Source organism: Danio rerio, chromosome 16 (genome assembly GCF_052040795.2).
Source record: "Danio rerio strain M-AB ecotype USA chromosome 16, GRCz13ab, whole genome shotgun sequence".
In the NCBI taxonomy this organism is placed as follows: Eukaryota; Metazoa; Chordata; class Actinopteri; order Cypriniformes; family Danionidae; genus Danio; species Danio rerio.
In genome coordinates, this window is record NC_141036.1 from 15,479,661 (window position 1) to 15,500,299 (window position 20,639).

General features: G+C 35.4%; 1 protein-coding gene across 14 annotated transcripts in view; it reads left to right on the forward strand.

The window, feature by feature from the left end:
• col14a1a (collagen, type XIV, alpha 1a) overlaps positions 1-20,639 on the forward strand; it is a 320,593-nt gene that overhangs the window by 101,149 nt on the left and 198,805 nt on the right. For all 14 annotated transcript variants that reach the window (XM_087286725.1, XM_087286726.1, XM_087286727.1 and 11 more), the window contains 6 exons: positions 485-614; positions 5,066-5,208; positions 9,615-9,744; positions 11,575-11,714; positions 14,470-14,596; positions 16,450-16,589. In XM_087286725.1, the coding sequence (XP_087142851.1) occupies positions 485-614; positions 5,066-5,208; positions 9,615-9,744; positions 11,575-11,714; positions 14,470-14,596; positions 16,450-16,589 (810 nt within the window). The remainder of the gene's footprint in view (positions 1-484; positions 615-5,065; positions 5,209-9,614; positions 9,745-11,574; positions 11,715-14,469; positions 14,597-16,449; positions 16,590-20,639) is intronic.

Genomic DNA, 20,639 nt, shown 5'->3' on the forward strand with positions numbered 1-20,639 from the left:
TCAATCATTTTAAAAGATGTTTATATACACTAGTGACCCGTATCAGATTGGGGACACAAATAGCTTGATTGGGAAAATCTTTCTAGATATATATATTTTTTATATTCCATTGAGTAAGTAAATGAATAGAGGTTTGGAACACTGTGAGGGTGAAATAAAATGATCTGGCAGACAATAATGTGTTTTAAAAGTAATTTCTATGCTATATATTTTAAAAAATAAGTCTGGCTTTTTTTTATAAAGCAATGACATTTTTTAACTGTCAGTAGTGTCAAAATACTTTTTAAGACTAGCTTACTGTCTCTGTTTGATCTCATTTATTCTTTTTTTGATTTCTTTCTATAATATTTTGTTATGGGTGACATCACAGTGCTATAAATATTATGTGCCGCAGTTTGGCACGTTATTTAATTCTGTTTTGGTTTTATTTTTCCTAATGACTCTCTGAACTGCTGTCACAAACCACTGTTGTCTTGCTGTTCAGATTGTGGTGGGCGGTTTGGAGAATTCTGTGGTCCTGCAGAACTTGAACTCTCTGACTGAATACGAGATTGCAGTGTTCGCTGTGTATCGCAGCGCAGCAAGTGATGCTCTCAGAGGCAGCGAGATCACACGTGAGTCATCTCTAAACTCAACATAACATCTGTAAACACATGAGCTTTACGACTGCATCATTCCACATTTGTATATGTCAAAATATATATCTTTGTTTAATTTAAATATTTAAAAAATTATATTTTACAAAATATATCTTATTCATAATGTATAATATATTTTGGGCATTTCAAATACGATATTCTTTCTAAAATATAATGAAATATATTTTTATAAAAATATATTTTCTACAAAAACAAAATTGGGGCTTTTATATATTTATATAAAAATATGTAAGATATATACAATTTAATATAATTTATTTAATAAATATAATTTTAATATTTTACAGAACCTAACAAATTTAAAATATATATTTATCATATATTTTAGCCAGAAAAGAAGGTGGCTTTACAGTATGGCTCAGCACAATTTCACTGTAAGACGATTTGTGTTTACCCACAAACCAAAGGCATGCTGTATATCTTTCTCATTTTAATGGCATTTACTCTGCAGGTCTTTCAACACCTCCTAATGCTGTACATTTATTTCCTAACCACTACTTTTGAGCAGACGCCCGTCAGTCACCCCAGCAGGATAGGACTGAAGACTGCAGTTTTTAGTGCTTCATTAAAATGTCTTTGCTTTAAAAGTTTTTAGTTTGTTGTCTTAAAAACTGTATGAGCTTGTTCCAGGATGAATTTCTTTCACACTCTATCAAAGTCATCTATAACTTTCACACTTTTCTCAGAGTCCAGCTGTGGCACACTTCCTCTGATCTGGCAAACACATAAAAGATTACAAGTAAAAGATTAAAAGGTCTAGATATTAAAGTTTTATAAAATGTAATATAAATGTTAAATAGACATTTTGTTGAATATTATTTAGTTTCATTTATTTATTTATTTATTTATTTTATATTTATCACAGTTTAAAGCTTATATATTATGTTAGATATTATAACAAAAATCATTTATTTGAAAGGGCACCTATGGTAAAAAATCTACTTTTCAAGCTGTTTGGACAGATCTGTGTGTTGGTATAGTGTATAGACCGTCATACTGGGGTGATATGAACACACCCAGTCCTTTTTTTTTTCAATTTAACTACAAAAAAAAGGGTCGGCCAATTGGAGCTGTTTTCAAATCGATCGCACCATTACGTAGGTGTGCGATCCCCCCACACACCGAATTGATTGACAGCTGCGCGCATTAACATGTTCCGGTAGTCGTCTGTATATGTCAACAAGACTAGGCAAACATACGCAAAGCAACCGGGAATAAAAGGTCTGTTCTGTTCGCTAGGGTCAGCAATCATCATCAAATGTGATTAAGAGTAAGTTTCACATGTTTAAAGGGTTTTAAAACAGAGTATGTGTGTATTTAATTACAGCGTTTTACTTCAGCTTTACTTTATCAGCACAGCCGTGTGTCAGAACAATTATAAAAGAAGACGCTTCAATCCCGGTTTGTGGAAGTTAAATCAGGTTTATTTTGTACATTAGCATAACAGATATCCACACAGTACTTGAGGTTAGCCTTAACTAAGCTAAGCGCGCTCTGTCTGTCCGCCTGCCTGTGTGTGTGTATGTGTGTGTCATCTGCTTTGTGTGTGTGTGCGCGGGCGAGCACGTTAACTTTGTAACGATATTGTGTGTGACTCATCAATGCAACTTCACAATACTGATTAGTAAAGGTTAGTTCTTACTGTAGTATCTCACAAACGCTACATGAGACCTTCTTCCTTTAAGTCTGTCTGTTGTCTGACACAGCTGAAGGAGGAGGCATGTAGAAATAGTGGGCGGGAAAGACTCGTCTTAAAGGCGCAGTACGACAAAACCACCCCCTGCTGGAAATCAGTATAAAACAGCATCTTGTAAAAGGTATAATGAAAAATCTGATGGGTATTTTGATCTGAAACTTTATTTACACATTCTAGAGACACAAAAGACTTGTATTTAATCTGAAAAAAGGGGTAACCTAGGTGCCCTTTAAAATGCAAATGGGGTATATGCACAGCCAGTGTTTTTCAGCCAATGGTAAACTTCCGGTGAAAAATGTAACTGTTTTCAATTTCATAATTTCATTTTACAGCATCAATGTTGTAATGTAATTAAAACACATTCAGTTAAATAGACTTAAACATTCATTTAGTTGTTCTAATGTGTAAAATGAGATAAAAGACATGTGTAATGCCGAGTTCAGACTGCATGGTTTTCACAGTAATCGTGTCACAGAAGTTTTTACACTGGATGACTATCTGGGCTAGCGTTTTGTCGCTGCTTTGTTTACAATGCAAGATGGATCGGGGACAGGGGCTTTTACATTGCATGACTTTACAATAGGAACAATCACCGACAATTTCGATTAAACTATGTCTCACAGCCAAAAACATGTAGTATATCTTTTGTTATTACATAACGAGAAAGAAGCCTTTAATGGGGTAGAAAATGTAGATATTTGCTCACTTGGGTTTGAAAGGAATTAGCAATTTCTCCTCAACTTTCTTTTTTAACTTTCTGCATGAAACTTCAAACAGACACGGGTACTCCTGTCAAACCTCCACTAGTTTTTCCTCCATTTCTTGGGTCAAAATAAACTGAGCACTTTTAACTTCTCCTTCAACCTCCCGCTGGCCTGCAGGTACACACTCACTAGTGAATGCTACTCTCTCAGTGGCTGTAGGTGATCGCCAATGTTATTTTTAGTCAAAACTCATTTCACACAGCATGATTTGAATTGCCGACAACTCCACATGTTTTGCATGCCAAATATCTCACAGGCATCGGCGACTCCTTAGTGGTTCTCTCAGATCACGTCTTTGATAGTTCATACTGTGTGACTGTCACTCACGTGCACGAGCACCGATTTGCCTGTGATTTCAAGCATTTGTTGGCGATTTCTCAAAACCTGTCGGCGAGTCAAAATCGGGGCTAAAAATCATGCAGTCTGAATTAGGCATAACATTATATGCGATTTCAGACCGATTACTCAAAGTAGCTTAATATAAAACCAACTTTACCTCAATACTGATCTGCTGCTGCTTTAACCGCTAGCACCATCAGGATCAGTAGACAGAAGCTCCATTAAAAATACCGATGTAAAATAAACAGTCATATTTTAAAGACATTTTTTACCTGACCAAATTTAACTAAACTGTTTTTCTTTCTTTTAAACAGTTTTTTTTTATCTAATACAAATGTGTTTTTCAATAAATTAAATTTTACTCATGCACATGAATAGTGTTTTAATATATATATATATATATATATATATATATATATATATATATATATATATATATATATATATATATATATATATTATTTCAACACATTTCTAAACATAATAGTTTTAATACCTCATTTTTCTAATAACTGATTTCTTTTATCTTTGCCATGATGACAGTAAATAATATATGACTAGATATTTGTAAGACACTTCTATACAGCTTAATGTGACATTTAAAGGCTTAACTAGGTTAATTAGGTTAACTAGGCAGGTTAGGGTAATTATGTAAGTGATTGTATAAGAATGGTTTGTTCTGTAGTCTTTCGAAAAAAAGTAGCTTAAAGGGGCTAATAATTTTGACCTTAAAATGGTTTAAAAAATAAAACCTTGCAAAAATAAAGCTAGTAAGGCTTTCTCTAGAAGACAAAATATTATCTGACATACTGTGAAAATGTTCTTGCTCTGTTAAACATCATTGGGGAATATTTACAAATAACTATAAAACAAATTCAAAGGGGGGCTAATAATTCTGACCTCAACTGTATATTCATATACAAAATAATTGTTACTCTGTAGTAATCAGCTATAATTTTGTTTGTTTTCTTTGCACCGTTTTTGTTTTAAAACGTCCAATATAAGTGAAACAAGCTTGCACTGACAACTAGAATTAAAATGAAGTAAATATATATTGTGTGGGCTAATATCATAGTTAATGTCATGAATCGACATTTTTATATAACTATGCTAAATTTGACCCGCGCTGGTGCTTATAGGTGTAAATGCCTCATTTTTTGAGATGGTTTTAGCTAAATAGTTTTTAACACTATGGGATTGTTAATCATACAATTTTAGTAAAAGTCAATGACTGGGACACTTGAATGTTTTGTTAAAAGCCTGGTATGTACATTTGAAATATATCCACGGGTATAATTTACCCTGTGGCTTACAGTTTTTGTAATCTTTTACAAACATGTTTTTCAATTATTATTATATTAAGTTAAATTTAATAAAATAATTTAATCATGTCATGATAACAGATAATAAATGATACTTATAAATAATAAATATTTTCTCTCTCATATCTATCAGTTTACTTGTTTGTGTTTACCGTAAAAAACACTGACAAAAGCGCCTATTCGGGAAATAAATGAAATGCACACACATGCAAACACCAAACTGACAAACACAATCCACTTATGCTAAGTCTGAACGTGTGATTTGTATGTTGATGTGTTTCTCAGAGGCTCTGCCCACAGTGAGTGATTTGGAGCTGTACGATGTGACAGACAGCAGCATGAGAGCCCGCTGGAGGGACGCAGAAGGGGCTTCTGGGTACATGATCCTGTATGCTCCGCTGAGCAGCGACACTCCAGATGAAAGAGAGGTGAGCCTGCAAATGGGCTTTGTGAGCGTTGCTGTCTGTGTCTGAGTAAACGTTAAGCCCTCGCTGACACCATGACATGTCCACCAAAATAGTAGCTTCACTCTTACACTATTTTCATGTGAAAGAAGAATAACATTCATCACGTATGAGTTCACCCGATCGCGCTTTCATCCGTTTCAGTAGCTTTCATGCTACTTCTAAAGGTGTTGCTGTTGTTTTTGTTTTTAGCGATGTGAAAAGTATTGATGTTTCGATACTTATCAATAGTGAAGTATTGGACAAGATACAATGTTGCTTTTTTGTAGTATTGCTGTCTGCTGTGCTCCCAGTGAGTTCAGATGCACTGCAGTCCCATATGTCCACATTCTTTTTCTGCTTGTCCCAAAACCTTAGCCTGTTTCTGCCATTTATATTTACTTTAAAGGGATTGTTCAACTACAATTAAAAATGTACTCAATATTTCTCAGGTGGTTATAAACCTTAATGAGTTTCTTTCTTTTGAAGAAAATATATTTAAATATATTATTATATTTTGAGAAAAACTGAAAACTTGTAACTATTGACTTCCATAGAAGGGAAAACAGATACCATGGAAGTCACTAGCCATTTTTCCATCCATAATGCAAATTAACTTTATGCTCTAAACTGGGATATCGCATAAAAGACTACTAATAATAAAGCTAATTTAGCTAAATTAGCTTACTACTAATAAATCGATTTTCCATCAAATGAGTCAAAGCTAACAAAATTGTCACTTCCTGATTATCTGGCGCCAAATATCAACAGTAAAAATGGAATTTACTGCGTTAGGAGAAGCTGTGTTAATCTATTGTTAATTTAATAAATGACTTGTGCCCCAGTAGTCAATCCTGACACGCATTGAACGTGTGGTGGCATTTGTTTGGTAAAAGTGTTCATGTCGCAGTTTATTTGCATCTTTTCTCATTGAATAAAAAGTTTACCCTACTCAGTTATGCGCATATGTTTTTATGGACATTTTCAAAATGTATGCACATCTTGGCGTATCCGCCAACTATTTTTTTATGCGCATATGTGTCATAGGTTTTCAGTTTTCTTCCAAATATATTCTTTAGTGTTTAACAGAAAAAAAGAAACTAATAAAAGTTTGGAACAAACTCATAATGACAAACTCATTTTGTCATAAATGATGACAAAATGTTTATTTTTAGTGAATTGTCCCTAATCTTTAGCTGATGCTTTTATCCAACGTGACTCACAGCCGTGAGCATCCACCCAGTGTCAGCGTTTAGGGTAGGGAGGAGTCTAGGACTCAAATGCAGGGTGAAAATGAGTATTTAAAAAAAATACCACTAGGGATAAAACATTACCAAACCAGACTTGCAACATTGTGGAGGATAGTAGCATCTGTGTGCAAGTCCAATATGAACTAAGGATAGCTGATGTTGTGCTGCATCTTCTTTTGTTGAAATGTAACTGTGTAGTTACTAATGCAGTGAAAATCTGTTTGCTAATTGTACACACGAACACATTAGTGCATTGAATGACTTTACGTTTATATGAGCTAAACTAGGTTTTTGTGAACAGAGCATTGTAACAGTTGATGAAATATCGTTATTTTCTGTAAATTTAAACAGTCATATAAAACTTCTGTATTTTTACAGTAAATTCCTGGCAACCGCTGCCAGTATTTTTCCGTAAATTTAACAGATTTTTTAACAGTGCAAATAAATTAAAGCTAAATTATAAATGTTGTGTTGATTGAACTAAACAACATTACATTACCTTTATGTAGCTAACTTAAGTTTACTCAAATAAATATTCTTACTTTAAGGTAACTTAACTCGGTTACATGGAACCTGTTGACATAAAAAAGTGAATTAAAGCCAACATATAATTTTTTTAAGTGTTGGCTAGGCTGGCAGTGAAGCAACAAACTTGAGAAAACCAAGAGAGACTTGAGAAAACAAATGGGGAAAGCAACAGCAAACTGGCACAAGACACCAAACACAGAGAAGCTTTAAAGGTGCAGTAGGTGATTGTCTTCAGAAACATTTTTGTCGTTCTGGTTGAAAGTCTCTTCACATTCCAATAGTAATGATTAAAGTAAATTAAATAAATTTATTGATATGTATTTTTATATTCTGGGTAGGGCATAAGAGTAAAAAATGTTCGTCCAGTTAAATTTTGTTGGGCCAATAATTGCCATAGTAGTATGGCTTACTATGGCTTAGTAAGTAGCCCAAAACTGTCTGTCAGCAAATGTAATTTTGAAAACCGTTAGTACTGTGTACTGTGGTGTTAGTAGTTGTTATGCAAATTGTGTTTCGGGCGGCTGCTACAATTGGATCCTATGGCAACCAGGTTTTCTGGGAAAAATCACAAAACAGGAGGGTGGCTGGAGATGGGTCTGAAATATGGGAGAGTCCCGGAAACACAGGAGTGTTGGCAGGTATGGCCCACCCCTCTGCTCACAGAAAATTCAGGCATTTGTGGATGCTCGCGCATTCACATGCGTTTTCATGAAAGTCCAAACTGCTGAATCAAAACTTTTTGAAATCCTGAATGAATATTGGAGTTACTTTTACATGCTGGAGGAAGAATGACACCATGGCTGATGTATTTTTTTAGACAGGTAATGTTATGTTTTAAACATATTTTAGTCACGCAAAGCTGATGTAGATTTTTAACAATGACAACCAGTGACGTGCTCTCTATATTATTTACCATGCTACTTTGATTATTCATTCTGGAAAAGCATGTAAGTGCACCCCACTGGCAAAGCACCATAGTAACTTTAGGACAAAGCATGTGAGAGAGTGAGACCAGCGATCCTTACATGCATGAAATATTGCACATTATGACAAGTTTTGCTTGCAACACAACTGAAAACATGCTGGATAAAGTACAGTTTTTTGTTCAGAATTGTAGTATTATAAAGTACTGTAAAGTTTTCTAACTGGTGAATGACATGATCTAGTGGGTTGTCTACTGTCATCTTTACGGTGTGTATTCGTAATGTCAGAAGGCATCGCTTTAGATGGCAGGGGAAGGACTGTTTTCAATGCTAACAGTTAGCATTTTGGCTGATCACCAACTGCACCTTTAAGCAAAAACAATCAATAAACAAACAGATGAAGAGAAACTTATGATGGGATAACAAGATGGGAGGCATTAGATAATAGACAGAAGAGCACATTGTGCAAAGAGACAAAAATGGAAGCCATGTACTCACATCAAACAGGACAAGAACATACAGCCAATAGCCTCACACATACAGACCTTTCCAGAAAGTTACCAGCAACAGGCCCTTTTTAAAAATACCATTAACCATTTTTTCTGGCAATTCCGGCATTAGTTGTAACATTCAGAACCTTCAGACTCATTCACATCTGAGCTGTTTATGAAAATAAACGTATATGTTTTCAGACACATTTAGCTGCTAGATGTTAGACTGAGAACGTTTCTATGTTCCTTCTGAATGCCAACTGTGTAAAAAATTAATAATAAAATGCTTATGATAAACCTTTACCTTTAAGCTCTGCTCAGTTGCATGTTTCAGCCAGCACACAAAACGACACGTAAAAGTGTTCCTTCATGTTTTCATCGAAGTTGTTCACAATGTTTATTCATCCACAGAATTTGTAATGTAGTAAAATGAGTAAACATTTAGTGGCCGTCCGCGCTTCTGCCTTTGAATGTCTCTGGGATAAAAGCAGCTGCATGAATGCTTACATTAAAGCTTTAGATAAAAATTAAACCATTAACAATAGCCTGGCGCCTTCTATGTCTACAAATACAAGCGCAGCCGTTTAGAGCTAATTCCTGGTTAATGATGTCAGAATTTGCCAGTATTTTAAAAAAGATGTGTGAATGGTCTTTTCTGGAAAAATTCTTTGTAACCTGTGTGAACAGCAGTTTTTTGAATTTACTGGTAAAGTCCTTCTGGTAATTTTCCAGATATTTACCGGTATCGCTGTGTGAAATGGGCTAATGAGAGCACTCAATAACCTCATGTTCATATGAAACAAAGCATGAAAGCATGCAACTGCATGGAAACATGAGCCATGTGCTTCACACAATGCCAACAAAAGAGACACAAGACTAAACGCAAAACACAAGCACATTATAAGTAAAAACAACATGCATGTTCAGATCAGAGTGGCAAACGAAATTGAATCCAACTAAACAGAAACGTTGAAGTTGAACAGCTCACTGAAAAAAAAAAAAAAAAAACAAGGAAAAGAGTGTGCCATCACTGGCATGCCAAATGAATGTCATCGCGGAGAGTTGTGCAGTTTTGAAAACAACAGTAAACTTTAATTATCAAACTCTTAAATGAAAAAAAGACATTATAGTTTTATAGTGATATTGAACAATTTTATTAAATAAGAAGAATTATGGTGACAACAGTATTTGTGATGCAGTTGAAGGTGGATGAGACGGTGACTGATGTGGAGCTGACAGGGTTGATTCCTGACACAGAGTACATCGTTACGGTCTATGCCACTTTCGGAGAGGAGGCCAGTGACCCCGCCACTGTTCAGGAGACCACCAGTGAGTGAAAACACACACCTCTGTTTTCTGTCACACTGTGTTTAGATAATGGACAGTGTTTATTGGTGCTGTTTTGAATTCTGCAGAACAGATTATGGTTACTCAGAATAAAGAATAGTAGTAAACACACAGAAATGGTTCAAAGGTGTCTCATGTACTGTAACTTATAGTTTATCATATATGAATGAATATTATAAATGGAACTAAAATAAAGTATTATTTAGGTCTAAAATATTAATTCTTGTTAAATTATTACATTTGTTTTTCGACATTATTGATTTATTTATGCATGCCTAACAGAGTTAATTTTGTTGATGAAAAATGTTTGTTGTTTTCTACCGACAAAAACTAGATGAAAACTAAATAAAAGTTAAGTGATGTTGATTACAATTATAATTAAATAATACTGACATTTTTGTTCACTTTTAAAAATGAAACGAGAATCTAAAAGAAGGAAAGTTCTCTGGAAAATACCCAATTAGAATTATTCTTGGTGTGTGTGATGCATGACGCACACTCACACACATTTAAAAAAGTAACTGGTTCACAGTAGACACGGGATGCAATTACATTATATTTTATATTATATCTACGCAGAGGTAAACTCTGATTTTTTTAACTTTTTTTTTTTTTTTTTTACTCGAGTGTGTGCTTTTGCTTACCTAAAACAGAATAGCCTCTTCCTAGAGTAGATTTAGTCAACTAAAATCATATAAAAATGTAGTCAACTAAAACTAGACCAGGGGTTTCAACCGGACAGCCTGCAGGCTGGATACCGCCCGCAAAAGGGTTTAACCTGGCCTGCGAGATTATTCTGTAAAGTATAAAAATGAGCTGCAATTTTTCAATAAAAGAAACTGCTGTTCCAATTGTGTCCCCTGGATGCAATAGCACAATAACAATTTTAAACTATTAATTTCATCCGATTCAGAAGAGAAAAAGACCACATGTATGCCCTGCCATACCACACTAAGGGGTTCTCATGAGGAAACGTAACTATTTTACGTTTTGTTAGTTTAGTGGCTAATTCAGTTACACAAATGTGTATGATTTTATAAAGGAGGCATGGCACCCAACCACACCTCTAAACCCAACAGTCATTGGTGGATAAGCAAATTGCACTAAATTCAGATGAATTAGCCACTTTATCAAAAAGTTACGAATTGCTGTGAGATCGTGTTTTTCTCAGGCTCTAGCTTTATGTTTGGTGTTGATAATATTAAAACAAAGAAAACAATCTGAAGCTGTTGTTTTTAAGTTATATATAATGATTTTACTGGTCCGGCCCACTTAGGAATAGATTTTTTCTCCATGTGGCCCTTGAGCTAACTGAGTTTGACACCCCTGAACTAGACTAAAACTAAAATGGAATTTAACTCATAAGACTAAGACTAAATCAAAATGTGCTGTCAAAACTAACACTGATGCATAATTTCCAACAACCATTCAAATAAAGAAATCTGATTTGAAGATCTTTATTAAGATTAATATTCATTCATCTACAATAAGAACTGGATTTATTAGATATGTGTATATAGTAAATTCTAATAATTGTTTTATTATCCTTTAAAGGTCTCATGATATTTATTCTTAAATAATATATATTTAATAATAATCTTAAAATTATACATATATATATATATATATATATATATATATATATATATATATATATATATATATATATATATATATATATATATATATATATATATATATATATATATATATATGTATATATTTGTGAATCATAAATGTACCTAGGAATGTAAATAATGTAAATATTTAGAAAATGTATGTAAATAACCATTAGTCCATTTGTTCCTGCAGTGTCTCTGAAACCTCCACGTAACTTGCGGGTCACTGAGGTTGACCACAGCTCTGTCCGGCTCAACTGGGATTCAGCGTCCAGTAAGGTGAAAGGATATCAGGTTATCTATGTCAAAACAGATGGTGTCCAGACCAATCAGGTGATTCCTCATTACTCTCTCTGCTAACCAAACACACATCAATAAACAGACACGCAGATAGATTTTCTTGAGAGTTTTCTAAATTCAACACCAGATACATGTTTCACCAAATAATGTTTTGCTGGGCAAATTCTGTGTGTAAGCTTGAATGACACTTCTTTAACTTTGTGTGTAATTAAATATTGATTAGGTGCAGGCCAAATTCAAGCCCCTTTTCGAGCAATATTGTCATGTGATTCCAGTATGAGTAGTTCTAAGGCAAAGCTCAAATGTTTCGTTAAAATAAAACACACATGGATTTATTTTGTAAGTTAAAGAGAGAAGTATTAGCATTTGCAGTACCTGGTTAGCATGTTTTGACATGTTGTTAACATGTTTTAGCCAGTTGTTTCCATGCTTTAACATTTACTTAGCGCATTTTACCTAGGCTTTAACAATGTTATGGCATGTGTTAACATTTAGTTTGAATGCAAATTGATTTGATGCATAATAGCAAGCTTAGCATGTTTGATTGCTTTCTGACACATCATGTTTCATGTTTTTGCTTTGTTTATAGTGTGGTTCAAGCTGTTACATTGTTTTGAGATATGTTAGAATGTTTTAGTGGATGTTTACCATGTTTTACATTTTGTTAACATGTTTTAGCAAGTTGTTACCATGTTTAAGATATAGGCCCAATCCCAATTTTACCACTTAGCCCTTCCCCTTACCCCTTACCCCTACCCCTCATTTTGCGCATGCCTGTGAAGGGGTAGTGGTGTCCCAATTCTCTTTAGCTTGAAGGCCTAGGGCTAAGGGCAAGGGGTATACACACTTTCAAACAAAGATTTTTCAGGACCACACTCTAAACCAAGGGTTAAGAAAAATTACCCAGAATACACTAGCCACAGCTGCACCCGGAAGTAAGGAGATCCACTAATTAGTATTTTATGTCATTATTATGTATTTTTACAACAAACAAACATTTGTTTTAATATATTCATAATCGCGTTAGTGCTTTAGCGTCATGCTTTAAAAAAAAACTGCTGAAAAAAAATGCTTAATTTCACGATCTATTCGCAATCTATAATCCCTAATCATAACTCCTGTATAGCAGTCCCACAACATTCTGACACTCAATGACACTGGAATACCCTGTCAGAAAAGTCTAGTGGCTGTCAATGGGCTTTTTACAGTGTCAGCTATAATGTTAATGTTGTTTTTGGTGTGTTTACATAGATGAATATGGCCACAGTGTAAATGGACAGTACTTTTACAATCTTATTGCCACATTATATGATAACATGATATATGCCTTCAGTGATTTCCTAAAGATAAGTACCAAAAAATAACAAAACTGGAATAACTACATCGTCTGATCGTGAGGACATATGATGACGTGTGCAGGTGCTGTGTTGCAGTCCCAATTCTTAGGGGTAAATTTTGAAGCCCTTCCCCTTAATCCTTGGTTGTAAGGACTAAGGGAAAAGGGTAGGGGTACAAAAATAGAATTGGGATTGGGCCATAGTTTAGGTGTTTTAAGTGGCTTCTTTTTGGTAATCTGTTAGCATGTTTTAGCAGGCTTTAGCAAACATGTTTTGACAAGTTTGTTTCTGACTTGTTTTAACAAGCTGTGACCATGTTTTACCATTTTGCTAATATGTTTAGCTAGGTTTTATCAAGGCTCTAAATTGTATTATTATTAAGTTTGGAACATTTTCTACAAGTTGTTTGCATGTTCTGGTGGTTTCTACCATGTGTTTTCATTTTCAGCATGTTTTGCCAAGTTTATTGCGTTGTTCAACAAGCTGTTACATTGTGTTAACATTTTGTTAAAATATTTTATCAAGTTGTTACAGTTCGCTAGCATGTTTTAACAGACTTTAGCAAACATGATTTGACACGTTTCCAACTTGCTAAGTTGCCACCAAGTTTTAACAATGTTTTACATTTTAGCACATTTTAGGAAGTTTAGGTGTTTTAAGTGGCTTTCTTTGGTAATTTGTTAGCATGTTTTACCATTGTAACAAGTTGTTACCATGTTCTAAAATTTTGCTATCATGTTTTGACATTTTTTTTTTTTGTATTTTTGCTGAAAACAACAAAATAGAAGCCATCAAAGCTGTGATTAATGAATGTAAAAGCATCATAACTACATTCAATAATTAAGTTTTAATTTTTAAAAGAAGCACATTTAAATGTTTTTTGTAGTGTATTTTTGAGATGTCCCTTGGTGATTTAACGGTTTTTAACACAGAAGGCAGCATAGATCCACAATGACTAATACAGGTTCTATTAAAACCAATACAATTCCCATTATAACATGTTTTTAATACAAGCAGGGTTTAGCAAATCTCTGTGTTTTGCTAGCAAGTTTTTTTTTTAAGTTTTGCAAGCAGTATTGAAATGTTTCTAGCTTGTTTTTAAAATTTTTAACTCTGCAAAAATGTTATACATATATATATATATATATATATATATATATATATATATATATATATATATATATATATATATATATATATATATATATATATATATATATATATAATCATCTTTATTATTATTATTTTAACAATTGGACATTTCAAGTGTTTATCAAGTCATTAATGTTTTGAAATTATATTAAATTAAAGTATAAAATACTTTAGTAAATTAGCATGTTTTATAATGCTATAGGGTGAATCATTTGAATAACATTTTATTATTCACTGTAACAATTTACTTAGTTATTCTGTAATTAAATGAAGATAATATACTATTTTCCTTCTGTCAGGTGGAGTTAGGTCCAGTCACTAACGTGTATCTGAAGAACCTGTCCCCATTAACGGAGTACACCGTGGCAGTGTTTGCTGTCTATGATGGCGGCCAATCAGAAGCTCTCAGTGGCGGATTCTCCACAAGTGAGACGGTTTGATCCCTGTCTATGAACTGCTTAAAAATGCTCAAACAGATGAATTCAGTCATTCAGTATTGTCAGTTGCATTAAAATGCCAGCATATCCGGAGTGGTGGGTGTGGATTTATGCTGATTATTTTCCCTAGCATGGAAGAGAAAAGACCCATTGGTATTCATTATGATGAGCACAGGCTAGAACAAACTCGTCTGCCCTCAGCAGTGCTGATTTAACATGTACATGTATGTGCATATTTTGCTGTATTTTTCTCCTGTGACTAAATTTGCCATTTTCACAGCACACAGAGTCTGCAATTTACTCCAGCTGGAAAGCAGGGATGGATGCATTTTCTGTCCTGGACAAAGCGTCACTTTCTAGGCAGGCTGTTATATTCAGTAATCACTGATTGGCTGCTGGAATCTATAATAGATCTGGGCTTTCATTTCCTCACCTTCATTGTTCTGTGGGTGTCTTGACTTTTTCATTGTAGTAATCAGGTTATATGCTGAAATTTCCAGGGAGTACATTTGAATTTAATACTGATTGTTGTAGTAAATGTCGGCCGCACTGTGGAGATGAGAGAGAAATTGTTTAAAAGATTAGCTCACCTAAAAATGGAAATGATGTCATCGTTTACTCTCCCTGATGGACTTACAAATTCCATCTGTGAAAGGTCAAAAGAAACAGACAGCAATGAATGCCAAAGGAGAAGAAAAACTGTATATTTTGATTTTTATCTATTCTTATACCACAGTAACTTCTACAGTAAATTGGTATCATTACCAAATGTATTATACCTAATGGCTTTTAGTAATCTATCTTGTTTTAACACAAGACAAAATTAATAATAATAATAATAATAATAATAATAATAGTAATAATAATAATAATAATAAATTAATTAGATAATAACATAAATAAATAAATAAATAAATAATCATTTTTAAATTTGTTTACATTAAATTAAATTATTATTAAAATAAAATATAACATCATGTGAAAAATCAATTCTGTTTTTGTTCATAATAATAACAACTACAACAACAATAATAATCCCCAATACATAATTTTTTTAGCTTTTGCTAATAAAACTATAAATTTTTGCTTTTTTGTTCCGCTAATATAAATAATAATAATAATACTAAAAAAAAAAAAAATAAATAAATTATATGATAACATAAATAAATAAATAAATAAATTATACTTTTTAAATGTGTTTACAATTCTAATCAACTTACTCCAATCTAACTCAACTTTAATTATTATGAAAAATAAAATAAAATACTGTGAAAATGGTTTGTTTTTCATTTATTCATTGATTTTCTTTTTGGCTTAGTACATTTATTAATCCGGGGTCGCCACAGCTGAATGAACCGCTAACTTATCCAGCACGTTTTTACACAGTGGATGCCCTTCCAGCCGCAATCACTGGGAAAGTTTCTGTTTTTGTTAATAATAATAATAATAATAATAATAATAATAATAATAATAATAATAATAATAATAATAATAATTTTAATGATAATGATGATAATAATAATAATAATAATAATAATAATAATAATAATAAAATACCTGAATACTTTAAACAAATAATTTATGTTTTGTTAATAAAACTACTACTATCACTAATAATAATAATAATAATAATAATAATAATAGCAACTACACTCTTTGTATTTGTTTGTAAATAATTTAAAACTATTTATTGAGTTATTGAAACTAATAATAACATTATCTATAATAATAATAAAAAAAAAATAATAAATATAATTTCCACTTTCCTTTAGTTAAAACAAATTCTGTTTTTCAGCAAAGCGTGTAGTTTTGGCTAATCATGTCTGATTCTGTCTCAATCAGAGCTGGTGCCAGCGCCGTTCAGCCTGATGACATCAGATGTGACCTCAGAGAGTTTTCAAGTGAGCTGGTCACATCCGGCCAGAGATGTGGTGCTGTATAAGCTGATTTGGTCACCAACTGCTGGAAGAGATGAGAGAGAGGTCAGTCAATTACAAATATAATGACTAGCTATAACTAATATTTTATATGTTATTATACTACAGTACTGTTCAAGGTGGGTGAGCAATATTTTTATTATAATTCTTTTGAAAGACAACAAAACATTCTGTTCTTCAAAAATGAAAATAACGTTATGAAAAGTTAAAGAAAAAATGTTGTTACAATAAAACTGTCTTTCAAACAAATGCTGCTATTTTAAAATGAAACATGTAACGTAGTATATGTGTGCAAACTGCACTAAATAAGCATAGTAAATATTTATTTTACACTTTTTTATTATAGCAATTGATTATTTAAAAATACAGAGTAAACACAAAACAAAAATGCATTTTCAAGCATTGAAAAAAATAAAAGTGTGATATTGTTTTATTTATTTATTTATTGTTCGTTTGTTGATAAAAGTTGGAAGCATTCAGTTAAATTGTAATATTTTACATAGCATTATTTAGATATATAGACATATTTTGTCAATTAGCCTCACAAAAATGTATATATTGTTATGTTTTTATATGTTCTGTGTCTCAAATGTTTCATGTGTTATAAACCCAGGAAACATGCTCATTGAGAAAGCACAGAGAAATGACCACTGATTGTTGGCTAAGTAACTCATTATATTGCAGTGAATGCATACTTTATTTTTCATAAATTAATTATTTATGTTCATTTTTGCAAGTAAAAATAAAACCTGTATTCCTTGATAAACGCTCTGGTTACTAAAGTAACCCTCGTTCCCCGAGGAGGGGAACGGAAGTGCTATTAGTGGATTTGATTTAGAAAATCCTTGTATTGGGAGGATTCAGTTCAGAAGCCACTTGTCTGAAAGAGTATGGAACTGGCCAATGAATGCCAATGAATTGGAAGCGTAAGCTTGCGCAGGTGTGCTTCATTGCCAATTAACCCAGCATATAAGCACAGGTGGAGCAAGCATATGCTATCCTTTTTAAGCTGAAGAGACTTTGCTAACAGCTAAGGGACATTCATTATGGCGATGGTAAATAGCATTCCCGTTACCCTCCTCGGGGAACGAGGGTTACTTTAGTAACCATTGCATTCCCCTTCGGGTGGGGAACTCCAATGCTATTAGTGGATTTGATTTAGAAAATCCACGTATTGGGAGAACTATGGAAGACGCCATAATGACTGCACCTTACCAACGCCTCCGATGAGAGGATTGTCAAGCAAGCGTGACGCACCCACATCATGGGAGGCATGGTCATGGGGTGGCGCTCCTGGACCACTAGTGTGGACATCGTCCTCCCCAACGCACACGCAGCGGACTTGGTCCGAAGAGCATAGTCGGATGCGGTGCGAAGCTCATAAGCCTGGGTTGGACCCACCCTCGTGCAGCTCGGCCAGCGCCTGCGCTTGGTAGCGCTGGTAGGTGGCTATCGCATGCAGGGCAGAAGCAGCCTGGCCCACAGCCTTGTAAGCTCTAGCTCCGAGGGAGGCAGATAACTTAAAGGCTTTGGATGGGAGACGAGGCTGACCCCGCCAAGAAGAGGCGCCACGCGAACAAAGATTGACCGCAGTCGCGTGCTCAACCTGAGGAATCGCCACATACCCCCTGGCCGCTCCACCGTCAAGAGTGGTGAGGGCGGAGGGAAACGCAGCACGAGCAGAAAAAAGTGCCCTTCAAGACTGCGTGAGTCTACTGTGCACCTCTGGGAAGAAGGGGACGAGAGGCTTTGAAGGCTTTGCCCTCTGGTCCTCTACGTAGCACCCGTCTAGTCGGTCCGGCCGTGGAGCTGGGGGATAAACCATCTCCAATCCACGGCCGAAGCAGCCCGGGAAAGCACGGCTAACATGTCCGTTTCAGGATCCGTATTGACAGCGCTCACCTGCCCGGAGGGGGCGAGCGGGTCTGGATCATTATCGGACAATGAAAGCCCACCCTCCGATGCCGCAGACATCTGGTCTCCGGTGTCATCGAGTGTAAGGGCTACCATCTGTTAGATGGATCGCTTCCCCTACTCGAAGCTTGGATGGAGCGCTTTGAGGAGCGGGAGGTCCGCGGGCCCGAGGGCGACGGATTATCTCTCATTTTCAGATTATTACCTCAGGGGACAACTGGGGTGGTTTGCCCTCTTGCAAAGGCTTGCAGCGATCTTTACTGCGCAACAGTCATGGCATCGCAATGACGACATGAACTGCCCGCGAGCAGCGCATTAACATGCTGGACCCCCCAGGCATCCAAAGCAGTGCCCGTGCCCATCATCTGAGGACAGGAAACCACCGTATCCAGAAACGCACAGTCGGAGCGCCATCCTGAAAAGGACGTGCTGCACGACTGTGTTGCTCTCTTTGTGAAGTTGCAACTTTATACGCACCGCTCTGGAGGATCGGACCCAAAGAACGCCAGGCAAGGGAGAAACCCAGCTCGACCGTCTGCCGCTGCGTGTACACTCTCTGGACCGGGAGAATGCTCTCATTCGCTCGGAATCGCTGGATCACAGCAGGAGGAACCCTCATCGACTCGATCAGAAAGTCTCTGAAGCAAAAAAGATAGCGTCTGCTTGCTCCACATGTGCTTATATGCTGGGTTAATTGGCAATGTAGCACACCTGCACAGGCTTACACTGCCAATCCATTGGCATTCATGGCCCATTCCATACTCTTTCAGACAAGTGGCTTCTGAACCGAATCCTCCCAATACGTGGATTTTCTAAATCAAATCCACTAATAGCTTTGGAGTTCCCCACCCGAAGGGGAACTTTAGTTTACCAATTATATTTTGTCATTTGCTTCAGAATTAGTGGTCATGAGTATTTTCACATTATTTTGTAATAAATATTATAGCCCACAATAATCTCAACTATTCATCAAAAAGGTTGCTAACTATCTTAATCAGGACTATGTAATACTGTATGTGTTTTATGGCCTTGTTTCTGATGCTGCGTTCACACCAGACGCGGAACGCATGTCAAGCGTGAGTGATTTACATGTTAAGTCAATGCAAACGTGCAAATAGACATCCTGCAGCGCAATACACGTGAATGGCGCGGCGCAAATGACGTGAATTGCGCAAATGGCGGGTGCGAAAGGCAAAATGCGAATTGAGCGTTTTCGAGTTTGATGTGCGTTTTGCGCAAATTGCTTGAGTTCGAAACTTCAGCGGACACTTGCGCCACTTTAACCAATCAGGAGCTTGCTTTTGTGGGGGCGTGATTGTGACGTACACCTGTTGTTGGAGTCCCGGAGGGAAATCCTCCAGCCGACACCGACAAAAAGTTCATCAAACTGGGCTGGGCTCAGTCAGAAGCACCGCTGAAAGCCTCCTTCATCCAGGTTAATTTTCTGGAGAAGTTTATGAGCTCACAGAGCTGGATGCACCTCTGAAATGATCTAGTGGACTCAGACACAGCCCTAAACGTGTCGACGCTGTTTTTCAGCCTTCATAAAACACATAAACACTTTTATTTTCTTCATAAAATCCATGTTAGCCATTTAGCAACAAAGCTAGAGTCACCGGGCAGACAGAAGCCTTTCCCATCACATGAATCCGCGTTTGTTCTGAAGTGAATTTGACGAGCCAATGAAGCGGATTTGATGCGCAAATGAAGCGGGGTTTGACGCGCGAATGAAGCGATTAAACTCAAATGTTCACAAGGCTATTTACGCGCGAATAGCGCATAATTCCGCGTCTGGTGTGAACGCAGCATAACTATCAAATCCCCCCCAATATAATTAGGCAAATCCTTATATAACAGGGGTTTGTTCTGTAGACTATTGATCGAAATAGCTTAAAAGGGCTTATTATTATTATTCCATTTTGACCTTAAAATTCCATTTAAAAAAGCAAAACTGATTTTATTCTAGCTAAAATAAAAACAAATAAGACTTTCTCTAGAGGAAAAAAATATCAGACATACTGTGAACACTTTTTTGTTCTGTTAAAAATTGTTTGGGAAATATTTTAAAGGGGGAAAAAAATGAAAGGGGGGCTAATAATTCTGACTTTAACTGTATAGGCCAGTAGGGGCCTTCTGCACCTACTAGTAGGCTCAGATGGCTGGTATCATCCATCCACATGG